Raw genomic sequence first — 15,256 nt, forward strand, 5'->3', positions numbered from 1 at the left:
GGGGCCATCACAGCGTTGCAATAAGTACCAGATACTTTCAACAGGTATTTTCCTGATAAATGCCCTCATGATGAAGAAAAGTAGTGATTTCTCCATCTCCTACACCTTTGTACATCCAAAGGGCAGAGCTAGGAATGGATCAGACCCCAGAGCGCCAGGCTGCTGCTGTCAGAGCTGTTGGCTGTTTTACCTAAAATCCTTTGAAAACTAGAGCAAAGACTCTGCAGGCCACAGGAAATCTTGCAAGAATGTAATGGAGCGCAATCAGTGACAGATTTGTCATCTTTGTTTCATGGCTGAGGGAAAGCACCATGATAGATGAGACCATGGCCTCTTCAAGCTATTTTTACATCATGCTAAGCCAGGCTTTAATTTCTGGGACAGTGAGGGAGAACTCCATTCCTCTTTGGTCAGCCACTTGGCCCTGGGGTCAGCCCACTTGTATGTAAGACATCAGTGGCACTGATTGAGGTGCTGCAATGTCCCCAGCACCCAATTTGTGTGAGCTGATTGCACCTTCAGAGGTGAGCCACACTCCAGATTTGGGATTGGAAAGTCATTTCCCCCAGTCAGGTGTTTCTCCCTTACCTGGTTTTTCTTCCAGCCTGCCCTCTGGAACAACTTGGGAAATCTTTTGGTTGTGTGGGAGCACTGGCAATGCATTGGTGCTTTCTGCCACAGTTTCCAGCCTTACTTGCAGTTGGTTGTTGGTGGGGTTTGTGCACAGAAACCAAGACATCCCCTCTGCAGGGAGATCACTGAGGGTGAAATGAACTTGGGGGGAACTGGATGTCAGGTGACAGAGAAGGGTATCCCTCTGAGAGTCTCACATTCCCTGGACCCTTCCTAAAGCTTTGACTCCTTCAACCAAGAGATTATCTGGCCTCAACAGACCTAGTCATAAAAAAGATTTTTTACATTTTATTGTCCTGGGGAGGAGCATTAAAGTACAATGAAGTATTAAAAAAAACTAGAAGCCAACAAGAAACAGCCAAAACAGCATTTTATTCTTTGGGTTCCATAGTGGGAGGATTTTTTTTTTTTTTTTTTTTTTTTTTTTTTTTTTTTTTTTTTTTTTTTTTTAGCAAATAAAATCATGCTGAGGTTTGATTCATGTTTTTTTAATTCCTCAGAAGTCTGCAGTGTCATTCTCCTGGTTTGGCATCCTAATTCAAAGTGAAATACATAAAGCCAAAAGGAGTGTGTCAAGGAGTTTCTCTAGCTTTCATCATCTTTTTTTTCCATCAGCAGACGCCATCCTTTTTTGAACTGACTGGCAGTGTGTAAAAAGGAATAGAGGGAAGGGCTTGGTAATAAAATGTTAATGAGACTTTTATTATTGTTTTCAGTGGTATCAGCATAGAACCTTTATGCATATAACAACAGCTAAATATTCAACTACAGAAACTTGTTCTTAGCAAGCTTCTAACAACTCACTGCAGCACACTCCAGTGTCTGGCCTTTAGGACAAATTAACAGCTATCAGTACATGCTGCCTGAAGCTGGATACACACCATAAGAGGAGCTTTATCTCTACCAAAAAAAGGATATGAAAAAATACGCGCGGATGAGGCACAAGCTGCCGCGGCTCTGCAGAGCCCCGCCGCGGGTGCCGGCCGAGCTCAGGGTCTGCACGCCCCTGCCAAAGGTGAGCTGCTGGCACCAGGGTGGTGCCAGGGGACATGGAGGGCTGGGATGGTGGGCTAAAGCTTCATTATGGATTTCTGTAGGAGTTTTGTGAAGATGAAATTTCTGACGACAGGGATTTCTGACGAGTGGGATAGCATGAGATGGGGATTTCTTCTCTGTGGGATGAAGCCCTCTGGGACATCCTCTGTCCGAGTGAAATGAGAGGTTGTTTCACTGCATTAAGTCTCTTGAAGGTCAGGCTAGAAGGACAAGAAGAGGCTCCAGGGCCTCTGAGAGTGGTCAGCTGGGAGCAGGTTGAAAAAACATCTTCCCTAATCCCTGTCTGTGGTCAGCAGAGGCACAGGTTTCCTCTCCAGTCTGCCTCTACAGAAACCTCTCTCTGTCACTGATTCTGCAGAGCGGTGTTCTTTACAGAGGGGGTTAAAATCTCTGAAGATCTCCCTGCTGCCCCTGTCCTCCATCACCTTTCAGCATTATTGTATCCTGTGCATATTTAGAGTTTCAGGACGTTGCTTCTCCTTGAGCCACCAAACTGCTCCCCAAAATCCCATGCACCACATAGCAGGAAACTCTGCAAGTGTTTCTAAATGCTTGATTGTACAAAGAGTGCCAGGGAAATACCCTGGAAGTGCCTGAGGATAATTTCTGTGAGCAGTGTGGATGTGAGCTAGAGGAGGAAGGAGGCAAGGTGATGGGAGTTCAGTGGTTTGAGCACAGATTGTTATTTTGGTATTTCGGGATGCGTGGGGTTGCTCTGTGCCTCTGTGCATCTCGCTGTGAGTGGCACTTGTGACGGAGAGCAGGGTACCTGCCACAGGCAGGGGGATCCACTGCTGCTTCCAGCACACCCAGGAAGCTCAGCCTCAGGTGGAGGGGTGTCCCACGTTCACTGATGGCTGATAAAACCCATCAGCAAACACAGTGGGATGGAAATGCCTTGGCAGCCCAAAGCCCCTCTGTGAGGACTCCAGCCACAGGGGTAGGATGCGTGCTTGCATGGCCAGGGCCCCAGCTCTCTTGCTGTGCCAGACTTTGTAGAAATGCTAAAAGCAGAATTATGAGCATGCATCTCCAGGGTACCGTAAATATCATTTTTAATTAACTGGCAATTCTACAGAGGAGACTTTGTGCAGTTCTGTGAGGCATGGGAACAAAGTTCAGCCTGTCCCTGTGACAGAGCTCCAAATTTCCCCTGCACTTTCCCAACCCAACGCCAGCAAACAGATGTGCTCTGTGCCTCCTATTTATGCGCTCCCAAGAAATTAGCACCCCGTTAAGCTACACAATGCAGTGCATTTATTTTTATTTCACTGCACTGCAGCCTTTCAGTGGGGACTCCACATTATTTCTTACTGGAATCAAATCCAGACTAGCATCAAGGGCTTCTTAAATCAACAGCCTATGAGGGTTTGAATTTTGTGCAGTAGAACTAGTGCCTATAGCTTTAGATAAAGTAAAATAAAGCAGCTGCCAAGATGCTAAGTCCAGTGTTTGACTCCAGTCCAAAAGGGAAGGGACAGAGAGGAAGATTTAATTTCCAAATACCTGAAGCTGTGACTATGATTTGTTTGCAGACCCAGTTTAAGGCAACAAACAGCTATATTTATATCTCCTGAATGTGCCTATTATTTCAAGATCTCACCCACCAAGTGAAAGCAACCTGACAAAGCAGCACTGTAGGGAGCCAAAAAATGTATAAAAAGTAATTGATCCATTATAGATGCAGTCTCAGGCAGTCTCAGTCTATTTTTAATCATTTTAATAATGCAGCTGATTTGCTACATCAAGGAGGGAAGCTGATGTGGGATCCCTCACGGCGAGCTAAATAATGGGCTCATGTGGCTCAGTGGCATCTGGACATCTCCGGGAGTGTGCATGGCTCAGCCATCTCCCAGGGAAATGGTGTCACTGCAGCAGCCCTGCCCAGCAGGTCACCCTGAGACATGGCAGGCCCCAGAGATAAATGGAGGATGCTTTAGGAAAGCAAGGGAAGTCAGTGGGCCATTGAAATGTGGGATTAGAAAAGGGGAGGGTTTATCAACAGCGTTTAAAAGGTGCATTTCTATTGCTGAGGTTTAGGCAGATGGATGTGATGCAGGTTGCTGCCATGCCATGCAAGGCAGATTTGGGCATGCACAGCCATGTCCTTATAGAGCACGAGACAGCACAAAGCACCAAGGCTCCATCAGAAAGGTGTATAAGAGCAATTTATTATAGCAACATGTTGCTTTTATAGTTTTTCAAGATATTTACATCTACTTAACAGACACGTTCACTGCCCATTGGTCATAAGAAAGAAAGAAAGTTCTCAATAGGTGAACAAGGAGCCACGTCATTCTGTGAGCCAGCTAGAATCTGTATCTTTTAACTTTCTCTCCTTCATCGCATCACCATGGTGACAAACTTGGTGTCTTCCTCAAGAGAGATACGGGGCTTTCCTTATCTTTAGGAAGCCCTCACTGGCTCACAAGAACAGCACAGGATGTCTTTCCTACACAGCCAGACTAGGAGACTGATTCCTTCATGTTCTCCACATTCTCCATGACCACAGCCCCTCTCTCCACTTGAAAGAGACAAAACCCCTCTAAGCAACACCCACTCAGCTTATTTGTGCCAAAATGACTCCTTCATCCTTGGGTGGCTTGTTTGGCCTTGGGGGAACATCTGGAAGAAAGAAAACTTGAGGTTTCCCTTCCCTTGCCCAGAGTGGCCTTTAAATGAAAGCGCATGTGAGAGGGACAGTAGACAAATGCCTTTAGCCAAAGGGATGGCTCTTAGGACACTCAGTTAAACCATGGAAATATGACAATTCCTTAGCTACAGAGAGCAGTGGGAGGCCATCAAGGAGAGAAGGACCACCCCTGAGGAGCGATGCAATGGGAACAGTGAAAAAAGTCAGCCAGCAGCAGCTCTGCCCAGGAAGAAGATGAGATGTTGTTTGAATATAGTGACAATAAAATAGAAATTATAGCCACATTTTTCTGACTTGAAAGCTGACTGCTCTGTGGCACCTGGGACTCCTCAGAGGCAGGGTGATCCAGAACTTTATTTTGCTGACTTCTAAGCTTGCTTCATAAAGCAAACAGGAATATCCCAGTTAGAGGCTGTAAAAGGGTTGGGACAAGCCTTGGTGCTAAACCTGCCAGGACTCTGGTCACTGCTTTTCCTCCTTGCAATACCTCAGAGCTGCTGGCATCTCCCATCCGGAGACTTCCTTATAAAAACGTTTGTGTTGTTGTCGTGTGGTTGCAGCATTTTTCCCTCCCTTATGGAGCTGTGTCAGTCCCACTGCGGGCAGGAGGTCAGGAATGGGACTCCCACGCTCATTCTTCATCTGGCAGCACGGGCCAGCCCAGCCTGGCAAACCCCTCAGATGGAAGAGTGGCTCCTCAGCCCCATTGCCAGTGAGAGGACTGACGGACATGTGGGATCTCAGCAGACCCATTGAGCAGCCCCAGATGTGTTGTAGCCTTGCTTGTGCACTGCACTGTGTACCTGCAGGCTTGTCCCACACAGTTAGGATGGGGAGATGCTCTTGAAGGAAAGGAATGTTTTACCCTTTCCAAGTCACTCACCATCATTCTGTAAGTCTCCTTCTCCTTATTTTTTCCCCCTGGACCAAAGAGTCCATTTTGCTTATTCAGTCATTTCTTTATAGAAGCCATTTTTCTTACATTTAATCATCTTCATTGCCTTTCTTTGAATCCTGCCCCTCATCTTTATGTCTTTTCTGGAGATAAAAGGATCAAAAGACAGTATTCAAGATGTAAGTGAACCCTGGTTTGATTCAGTGGCATATTAATATTCTCTTTTATTTGCCCCTTGGTAAATGTTAATATTTTATTTGCTTATTCAACCACTACTGAGCAATGAACTGATGTTTCATAGAATTATTATAATCCAAATATCTTACTCCTGAGTGAGTCCAGAGCCCATAATCTTATATGTGAAGTTCAGAACATTTTTCCTGCCATGAACATTACTTCACATTTGGCGACATTAAATTTAATTAGCTGTTTTACTGCTCATTTACTTAGTCTTATCATATCTTTCGGCAGGCCCTTGTTCTCAGTAGCCTGAATCCCACAGTGTCACCTGGAAACTGCTCCCTCACTGCTCTCCTTCTTTCACAGAATGCCTGTTAGTAGGTAGAGCAAAGTGTGTCCTGACTCAGATCCCTGGAGAAAACTCAAAATCATCTCCCTGCTCGTTGCCTTGACTGGATGAACTCAAGGTTTGCAAGGTTCCCTCTCTGGAGATATACCACAGCTGGCTGCCTTCATCAGATGAGGCTGTTGCATTTCATCCTGGATCAGAGATTTGAGGTGGAGCCATAGGCTGATGTCCGGCCTTTGCTTCAGCACTAGTTCAATTAATTCATTGAAAAATTATCACCAAGGCCTTCAGATGACATTGAAAGCTACTGCAGGATGGGGCTGACTTACAGCACCATGAACCAAGGTGAGGGCAGATGGCTGTGCCTTGGGCCAGCTGGAACCTGATAGGCTTCACACTCAGCTCCAGGTTCAGTGAATTACCACAGTCCAACCTGGAAGTGTCAGGTTGATCAGTTCCTGTGTCCAGGTTTTTGTGTGGAAAGGGAAATTGGAGATGGAAGGAAGGTTTTGGAAGCTGATGGTTCTCTGTCATCCAAGTTTACCAAGAGTATGGGATGTCCCTCTTCACCTTCCCTGAAGAGAACAACTCTTTGTTGAGAGGAGAAAGCATAGGAAAACCTGGGTAGGAGATCAAAAAGATTAATCTTCAAATCCTCATTTTGATTATCTCAAGTAAAAAAGTTCATAACAGTTCTCTGCCAGTTGTGTAGAAGAACAGCCTGACTTGCCACAGCTGAATTGGAGCCCATCCCACACCTGTGGGATGACAAAAGCACAGTCCCAAATGGACTTCTACCCATATTTGTCACACAGGTTCATGACTGAAGCCTTGGTCCCTGGCTGGAGCAGTGGAGGAGAGCCAGGATGCCTTTCCTAGTGGGCTCCATGACCCAGGAATATTTTTTGCCTCATGGACAAATAGCCTTCCCATCCTTCCTGGACTCCTCAGCTCCCGACTTTGCAAGCTAGGCTGGCCCAAACATAACATCCTGGGACTAATTAAACTCAGATAAGCTCATTAACCCTTTCTTGTCAATTTTTGGCCTTACATAGTAAACTTTTTGTTCTGTTTTTACACCCCTGTCTTTGTAAGCCTGTGCTTGCAGGGCAGCTCTTTCCTACCACCACCAACCACCTTCACCCCTGGAACTCTCCTAAAAAAACAATTCTGGGACCCAGTGTGTCCGCAGATAACACTTCAGCTTTTGAAAAACAGCATATATTGCTGAAATCTCATTTTGGCAAAAATGCTACAGTAGCCTCCCTTTTGAGCTCTTTTCTGGTATCTTATTCCCAAATGGTTGAAGAAAACTAGGAAGGAAGTGAGGAGCAAATGTGGGTGTAGAAGAACATCCTGTTCTGCACAAATACCCTGGTGTGTTGTCAGATGGATGCTCTGCTTTAAATAGAAAAGGTCTCATGCTTGCAAAGGCCAAAGTAATACATTCTCAGAAATTAGAAAAGATGGAAATAATGATTTAACAAAGAATCATGTTTGGACCTACTGTGTTAAAGAATTAACCAGGTTAGAGCTTCTCATTGTCACATGTGATCTCATTTCTGTGTGCACCTGAAATGCACAGGCATAGAAGTTTTGGGAAAAATCCCTGGGGAACTCAGAGAAATTCTTTCTTGTTTACTCTATCTGAGTGGCTATCTCCATAAAAAAGAGGTCACTTGGGGTAAGCAACGTTGAAGCCAGAGCTAGAAGAGATCCAATGGGATAGATTCAGAGCTTTTACATGTTTGAATAAATACTTCTGCTTTGATCTGATTTTGTGACTCTGCTTTCTGCTATCTGCTTTTTTGAGGGGTTGAGTGAAACAGCTTTCTATACTTTAGCTTAAGACAAAGTAGAAGTCTACACTTTGGTGCCCTTTTTTTTTCACCATCAGTATAATTTTACCACAGCCACACTAACTGCTTCAGTTATCACTGGAACATCATGACTCTTTTTTCTCTTCTGCACATTTTCTATAATTTACATTTTTCCCCATTGTGCTTTTCTTTGAATCTGAAATTTTATTGCAATTTGAACAAAAAAAGGAAAGAGATATACCCTTGAGTACAAAATGCCCTGCACTCTGGGAGTCAGGAAAGTTCCACAGGACTTCCAGCAAAGCAGCTTTTCCCAGTAACGGCATTTTTACCCAAACTTCTGACCACTGCTACAGACAGTTAATATTGATCAGCAGGAGAACTTCTCAGCTGAATATTGCAACTGCAAGGGCCTAAGACCTGCTGTATCAATATGTATTGTGGTAACATGGGAATCCCAGGCCATGTAGAGCTGAGCCTGGGGGAGAACCCAGGAATTCATCCATCCTCCTTGCCATTGCCAGTGGAGCACGTGGTGTTTTCAGTGCCAGGTGTTTCTTGAGTGGGCCCCAGAAAAGTCATTATGTGTTCCCCTAAGCCGTTTTCTTGTGCCTGATACTATTTTCTCCATCAGTTTTGAAATAATCTTGAAATACATCTTTGTGAAGACAAAAATGAGCCTGTGTTGGAGTCAAAGAGTCTGTCACGTGGACACTGCATTCTGACTCTGGAAGATGTCTCCTGTTGTTTATCTCTGTAACCAACACAATGCAGCTACAGGGACAGTCAAGGGGCACAAGTGACATGCTTGCCCTGTTCTACTGCACACAGGGAGCCTACAGAAAAGAATCTCTAATTTAGTGTTTCAGTATTTAACACTTAGCCTTTGTGCAATAAATGGGGTGGGGAGGACAGAAGGGATCACATGTTTGATTCCAGTGAATTTCTTGTTGTGGTCAGACTGGTTGGACAGTAGTTGGGTCAGTTAGAGGTGGACAAATGCATGATTCAGTCTGGCTGGAGCACTGCTTGCTCATCTGACACAGCCCAAACACTGATCTCTGGGCCAGGGACCTGCAGAAGGCCAGTCATGTGTCCCTGTACCCAGCCTGGCTGTGTAGGAACCACAGATTCCTGGAATCTCTGAATTTCCACACATGCTGGAGAGGATGAAGACCTTACCAGCAGTCAGGTCTTCTTCTGCAAATGCTTCCTAGAGAGCAGAACACATGAAATCCTGTCTGTGGTGAGGCCTGTGGCCATGCACACCAGCTCACTCATTGCCTCACTGCATTCTGGTTCCCTGGGTTTCCACCACCTTCCCTCCAAATGTATTCTTCTTTGTCTTGATCCACACTCATCAAAACACCCCTCCACTCACACTGGTGAAGACAGACACTTTGTCAAAGCTTTAATGAAAGAGCTGCATGAGAATGATTAACAGGATTTTTGCAGTAGACAAGCTTCCCATGCTGGGTTTATTTCTGGAGCAGTCAACCCATTATCTGATGCAGGGCCATGTGTGAATGAGAGTTGGCCCAGCTGGAAAACGAATGACATGTCCTTCTCTGCTGCTGAAACCATCCATCATAACATGTCCCAAATGGTCCATCATGTTGTTGTCTGGTAAAACTCGGCCATCAGAGGCAGCTTCTGTCCAGATGCTAATGGGTACATGTCTGAAAATGTGATTTCAGCTATAACTCTGAGAATATTTAGCTGAAATTTATGACTAGAGGTCTTTCTAAGCTCTATCAACTCTATCCATCTCACACCTTTATAAACAATGCTGGTCTTCAGTTTCTGAGGGCTTCAGAGCAGCCTTGTGGATATTTTTTGTCCAGTGTCTGGAATACATCACATGCAAGATTTCACTCTCAGACTTCAAACCATGTGGGTACATGTCAAATAAATAAAAAGTAATTTGGCTGGGCAATGTGAACATCATGAAAGTCACATTGATGAACCTGGCACTGTCTAGGATGCAGAAGACTTTGACACTGATCCTGGCCATATCAAGACTTTCAGTATTTGTCCTTTTTATGCCTCAGTTTCTTTTCTAGTTGGTTCCAGTAAACATTATGAAAAATCCTTGAAGGGAACCTCCGCTGGGTTTTGCTTTGGTTGGGTCATGTCCATCAATACCTTCCCACTCCATGTGGAGCTATGAGAGCTACAAAGTGCTGAGCAGGCAGAAACCTTTTCTCCATTAAGTGGGAGCAGATGCTTGGAGGAACAGCAAGCACTTGGGCTCATGCTTTAAACTTCCCATAAATGCAGCAAATGGAAGGGTCTAGTCCTGAGAAGTGCTCAGGGGATGAGGATGCTGCAGAGCTGAAAGGGGTGAGTGGTGGGAGCATGTGCCAGAAGCGGCGTTTGCAGAGTCAGACCCTGCAGTGTTTTTTGGGGTTATTCCCCGCCATACATAACCTCAGCAGTCACCACTGCATGCCAGTGCCTTGGGGAGTGAGTAAGGGGATCTATTTATACTCTTAGGAAAGAATTAGTACCCAAACAACTCTTGTTTCCTTGTTTTTTACACGTCTGTGCTCTCCTCTGTCACTGCTGGAGCGCAGAGCCTGGCATGCTGTGACAAAGAGCTATTGATGGAGTGCTTGTGTGAATTGGCCCAGCACTGGTCACAGCCAACTTCTGTGGGACCCACTGCCCCTCTTGTACAATGTGCTCCAGTGTGCTGGGCCATTTGTGAAAGGTCAGAAATGAACAGAGAAATGGACTGGAGTCAAAAACAAGCAGTCCTATAAATATCAGTCATAGTCAAAGGCAGTTTATTCCATTCCTCCCCTCTCTCTCCTTCTGTGTGTGTCTCTCCCTCCCTCTGTTGTGGTTTCCCAGATATAACTCCATGCTTCTGGCTGGGGAGCTCTGAAAGGAAGGCAGCACACACGCTGCAGCTTCTGCTCCCATCCTGCACACATGGAATGATCCTCAGTCCTGCAAGCAGGGCTGGCAGCCAGCGTGGAGTCCAGGCGTCATCCGGACTCTGATGTTAACTTTTGATTTCTTGGATTTTCCTTATCTGTGAGAAACTCATTTGTGACAGTCTGAGAACTAGATTTGGCCACAGAGGCTTTGGATTGCGACTTCTGACAGCTTTGCTCTGTTTGACTTCACAATGACTTTAGCAGCTAAATTAGAGGATATTGAAGTGACGCTGGAGCACCTACTAATGGATGTGTTTGTAAGTAAGCCACAATTTCCTTTTTAAATTGAGTTGCCAATAATCCAGAAGGCAGTATACAAATTTTATGGCATATCCAAAGTGTTACATTGACTTAATTTCTTTGCATTTCCTCATACACTGTGTGTAATCCAACTCTACCAATATGTTTTGGTTTAGGCATCTCCTGCAAGCAATAATATGCAAAACTGGAACAGTGTGAGATCCAAGACAGGACAGATTTTGCCCTGGTTTTGTGTATCATCTACAAATGTGATGTGAAAAGGAGGAGAGATTTGGTCAGTTTGAGAAATATCTCTGTAAAACTATTGCATTGACAGAGATTGAAATTGTGCATTGCTTGACATCAAGTGTCCTTGACTTCAGGATTTTGACAGCTGTTAGATTACAATTTGACTCTTGGGTTGTTTTGTAAGAGATGTAGGAACAAGCAAAACAGTTGTGTTTTCAAGAGAATACAGTTTATGACTCCTGGATGTATCAAATTCTTTAAACCAGTGTAAATCTGGGTTTACTTCCTTGGAATCATCAAAGCTCAGTGAAGTAATGTTTGGTCTGCTTCTACACATCTGAGATAAGAACCTGTCTTTATCATCTCATCTTAGGGTTTCTTAAAAATATCAAAGCATTTCTAAACATATTCTTGCCTTTTTCAATACAGCTTTATGGATTTCACCTAAAGGTCAGAGATGGTCATGTTTTGGAAGGTTTTTTGGTGGGAGGGGACGGAAAGTAATAGTGAGGGATTGCCAGTTCATTTGTCTTTGTGAAAAAAGTCATGCCAAGGTGATCTGCACTCTCTGAATTCAGGCTATAAGAAATAAGATGGCAAGTGACCTTCTGAATTTTCAGAAGAGTTCTTGGCATCCCTTAAATGGAATATTTCAAATTTCAGGGTCTAGTGATGAGGAATGTTAGGCATCAAACTCAAAAGTGAAAAACAGGAGATCTTGCCAGATTTCTAGCCTGTGGTCCACTTATTGAGGTGTCCATCTGTGCTGTGAAATGGATTCAAGTTTCTCTGTGCTGGCATCTTCTCTCAGTACTTTGGAAAGTGCCTTTACCCCTTTCCCAGGCTGCTGAGATTGGGGTAGATGAACATTATTGGAGGCTGCCCTGTGAAAGCCTCTACATGGGGCACAAAATACTGAAATACTCTTTAGGCTGTAATGTCTGAATCAGCCTAGTATTTATTTGCTGCTCTAGGTTCAACTCCTTTTCCCAGCTCTCAGCACTGTGAATCCCAGAGAAAATCCCTGAGGATTTCAATCCCCATGACCAGCAAAGATGTAACATCTGCCTCTCACCACCACAGCACATTGTGAGAGTTACTCTGTGTGGGAAGGGGACAGTGCTTTCTTTGGAGTATTTGCAAATGCTGTAGGATAAACTTGGCAGCACAATTCCTCTTGGTCTATTTATAGCTCAGTGTTGCTTCACTGATTTGGGTGTTTGACACCTGGGGGACTGAGACCCTCCTGGCACAGGTGACATTGAACAGTGAGTGCTTAAAGCCCTTTGTCACAGGGTAGTTCCAAGCAGAATCTCAGAGACTGACAACACCTAGAAATCAGGGTTGACTGAGGTTGACCAATCCTACAAGTGTCTGATAGTGTTTGAAGGGCATGAAAAGCCTCCTGTCTTGCTGGGAACCACACAGCCTAGTAATCATATCTTCTTGGCTCTTCATGTCCCATTGTCTGTTTTAATGTCCATATCTTGATTCCATCCAAATGTGTCTCCTCCTGAGCTTCTGGGTTTGGTGTTTGGTGATTTTTGCAATGAGAGTGACAGCTGGCCAAATAAAATGTGGGCCAAATTCTCCAGAGGTGCAGGTGACCTCAGTTTGTGAAACCAGTGGAGCTCTTCCCAGGCTGTGTTTTGAACTGGTCTCTCAAATTTATAGTTCCAGAAAGCCAGTGAACCACCCCCAGCTGGGACAGTGCATCCAGAGCTGAAATTGTGATGCAGGGACGTGTCTGTGCAGTGCCATGCTGTGCCACCCCTGGGCACAGCTGCCTCTGGAGGAGCTGGGGTGTGTGAGCAGCATTGTGCAGGGCACACTGCAGCAGTGTCACAGCCCTGCACAGCCTGGGGCAGCATCTCCAGGCTTCACATCTCACCTCAGGGCTGGGAATCCAATCCAGCCTTATGCAAATCAAGGAAAAAAGTTTTCCCTTATGAGCAACTACGTTTGCAGCTAGCTGGACTCTTCTAAATTCTACCTAGGAATTAAGGCAGGAAGAATTTTGGATAATCTAGATCAAATGCCACGTGCAGAATCACCACTATCAGGCACAATTTTCAGGCTTTACTCATACATCACCTTGCCTTGCTGCTGCATTTGATCTTCAACCACCTATTCATTTAGCAATGCTAAAAATAACCTCTGGATATACTGGATACAGAAAAGTAAATATGAAAGAAGGGAAAAACTTCAGGCTCTGGCTGTCACAGAGCATTCTAGCAGCCAGATTTGTGCAAGGTCATTGATCCATGACCAAGTGTTTTGCTGCAGCAAGATGGGTATTTTGGGGAGGAGCATGGGGCCAGACTGGTTGGGCTGGATGGGTTGTGGGCAGACTGGGAGGTAACAGGACCCTCCTGGGAATGATCTTGAAGTCTGCTCCAAGCCATGCATCTTCATCTGTGTCAGGTTTATTGCTGAAAGAGCGAAGCCATCTGTCACCATAATGCTCCTCTTCCAATTCTGTGGTGCCCTCCACTGCTCCAAACCAGGTGATTACTTACAAAATTGGGAAATTGTGGTCTGTGGAGCCTTGAGTTATCTTTATTTCCTTCCAAAGAAACTTAGTTTTAATGCTTCTTGGACCTCAGGGGCAGTAACCCATTGCTGGATCAGTGGGCCCTGACAAAGCTCACTTTAATAGCTTGTACCAAACTATCAAGCCCATTTGGTCACAGTGTAAAAGGTTACAGCAGACAGCAAATGAGAAGCAACCACCAGTTTCTAAGGAAAACTGAGACATAGCTCAGCTCAGACTAACACACCTTGGTGTAACTTGGCTTCTGCACTAATGCAGACTGAAGAAAAACTACAGGATCAGGCCAGTTTTTCTCTGGACAAGTTTTTAGCTAAATTCTCCTGCAGGAACTCACCTGGAGTGAATTCAGCTGTTCTGCAGGGGTGATGGCAAGCCTTGCCAGCAGATGTGTTAAATGCTTCCTCTGGAAAGCTAGTATTACATGAGAACAATTTTTAAAACAATTTTTTCCTTTCTTTTTGTGGAGACCAGAGATTAGCATCTACATGGCACGAGCTGCCACTTCCTTCCAGGACAGGCTGTTCTGGCCACGTTGTCATCCTGCTATCAGAGAAGCAGCTGGTGCTGCTCTGACACTTCCTTCCCCTGTTTCCAAAGGGCACTGGAGAGCTCTGCTGGGCTGGATGAGATGAGATAAAAGGGAAGCCCCTGACATGACATTTGATAATTAGCTGTCATCACCGGCGGGCTGCTGCTCCATCAGCTGGGGCTTGGCTGCCTGCAGAGAGCTGGACAGACAGACAGACAGGGACCAAAGCAGGGGGGCAGTGCAGGGACAAGCTCAGCAGGTCCCTGGGGTGTGCTGCAGGGGAAAGGGAGCCTGGAGATGAAATGCAGGCTCTGAATCCTGGTTTCATAGCTTGCAAAAGGCATCCCTGAGCTAAGCTCTCCTTGCATCTGGATACACTGAGTATCCTTGAGCAGTCTGTGAATGAGACCTTTGAGGGAAACCTCAGGATCAACGTTGCTGCCTTCCAGGCCTTGCCTTAGGGCAGGTAGAGCAAACCTCCAGGGTATACCATGCCCAGCATGCATGGGATGTCAGGAAGGGGTTGAAAGTGAGAAGGGTTGTGGAGCTTGCCCCACCAGGGAATGCTTTTCCTTGCATTGTGGATGTGGCTTTAGACCTGCTAAAAACAGACTTTCAAGCAAACAAGTTAAGGGATAATAATCCTGTTAGGAAAGTGAGCCTGAGGTAGTCAAACATCAGCTGGCATCAAAAGGAGACTGAGGCTAGACATGATGGAGCTGCAGTGGATATCCCAGGGGAGAAAAAAACTCTTCAGATGAAGTCTTTAAACCATGAACCTTGTGTGCTGGCCTACTCCAGGTATCACCTGGAATACAACAGGCAATTTATCTCCAATGGTTCCTGGGGCCTTAGAGCCCATCCAAACACATCCTTTCATATCCACAGTACACTCCATATCTCCTTCTACATTCCTGCAAACATCTGTTTTCACAGCTGGCTCCTCAGGCTTCTTCCCATCACACTCCACAGAAAAAATATATACTTACATGTATATGTATATATGTCTATATAAAAATATTTAAAATCTATTTTTAAATACCTATATCTACATATATAGCCTACATGTATATATATATATATATGAGAGTAGCTTATGAAATTAAATTTGTGAGGGCTTTCTGGCATGGGGAGGGGCTGTGATTGCTCTGCC

General features: G+C 45.1%; 1 protein-coding gene across 2 annotated transcripts in view; it reads left to right on the top strand.

The window, feature by feature from the left end:
• Positions 1-15,256, top strand: part of FRMD4A (FERM domain containing 4A) — a 281,910-nt gene that overhangs the window by 56,851 nt on the left and 209,803 nt on the right. Inside the window, exon 1 of one of the 2 annotated variants that reach the window (XM_030959640.1) lies at positions 10,425-10,788. The exons of the other annotated variant lie outside the window; for it this stretch is intronic. Within the exon in view, the coding sequence (XP_030815500.1) occupies positions 10,723-10,788 (66 nt within the window). The 5' untranslated portion in view covers positions 10,425-10,722. Of the gene's footprint in view, positions 1-10,424; positions 10,789-15,256 lie in introns of those variants that run through there. 2 annotated transcript variants of the gene reach the window in all.

Source organism: Camarhynchus parvulus, chromosome 1A (assembly GCF_901933205.1).
Source record: "Camarhynchus parvulus chromosome 1A, STF_HiC, whole genome shotgun sequence".
In the NCBI taxonomy this organism is placed as follows: Eukaryota; Metazoa; Chordata; class Aves; order Passeriformes; family Thraupidae; genus Camarhynchus; species Camarhynchus parvulus.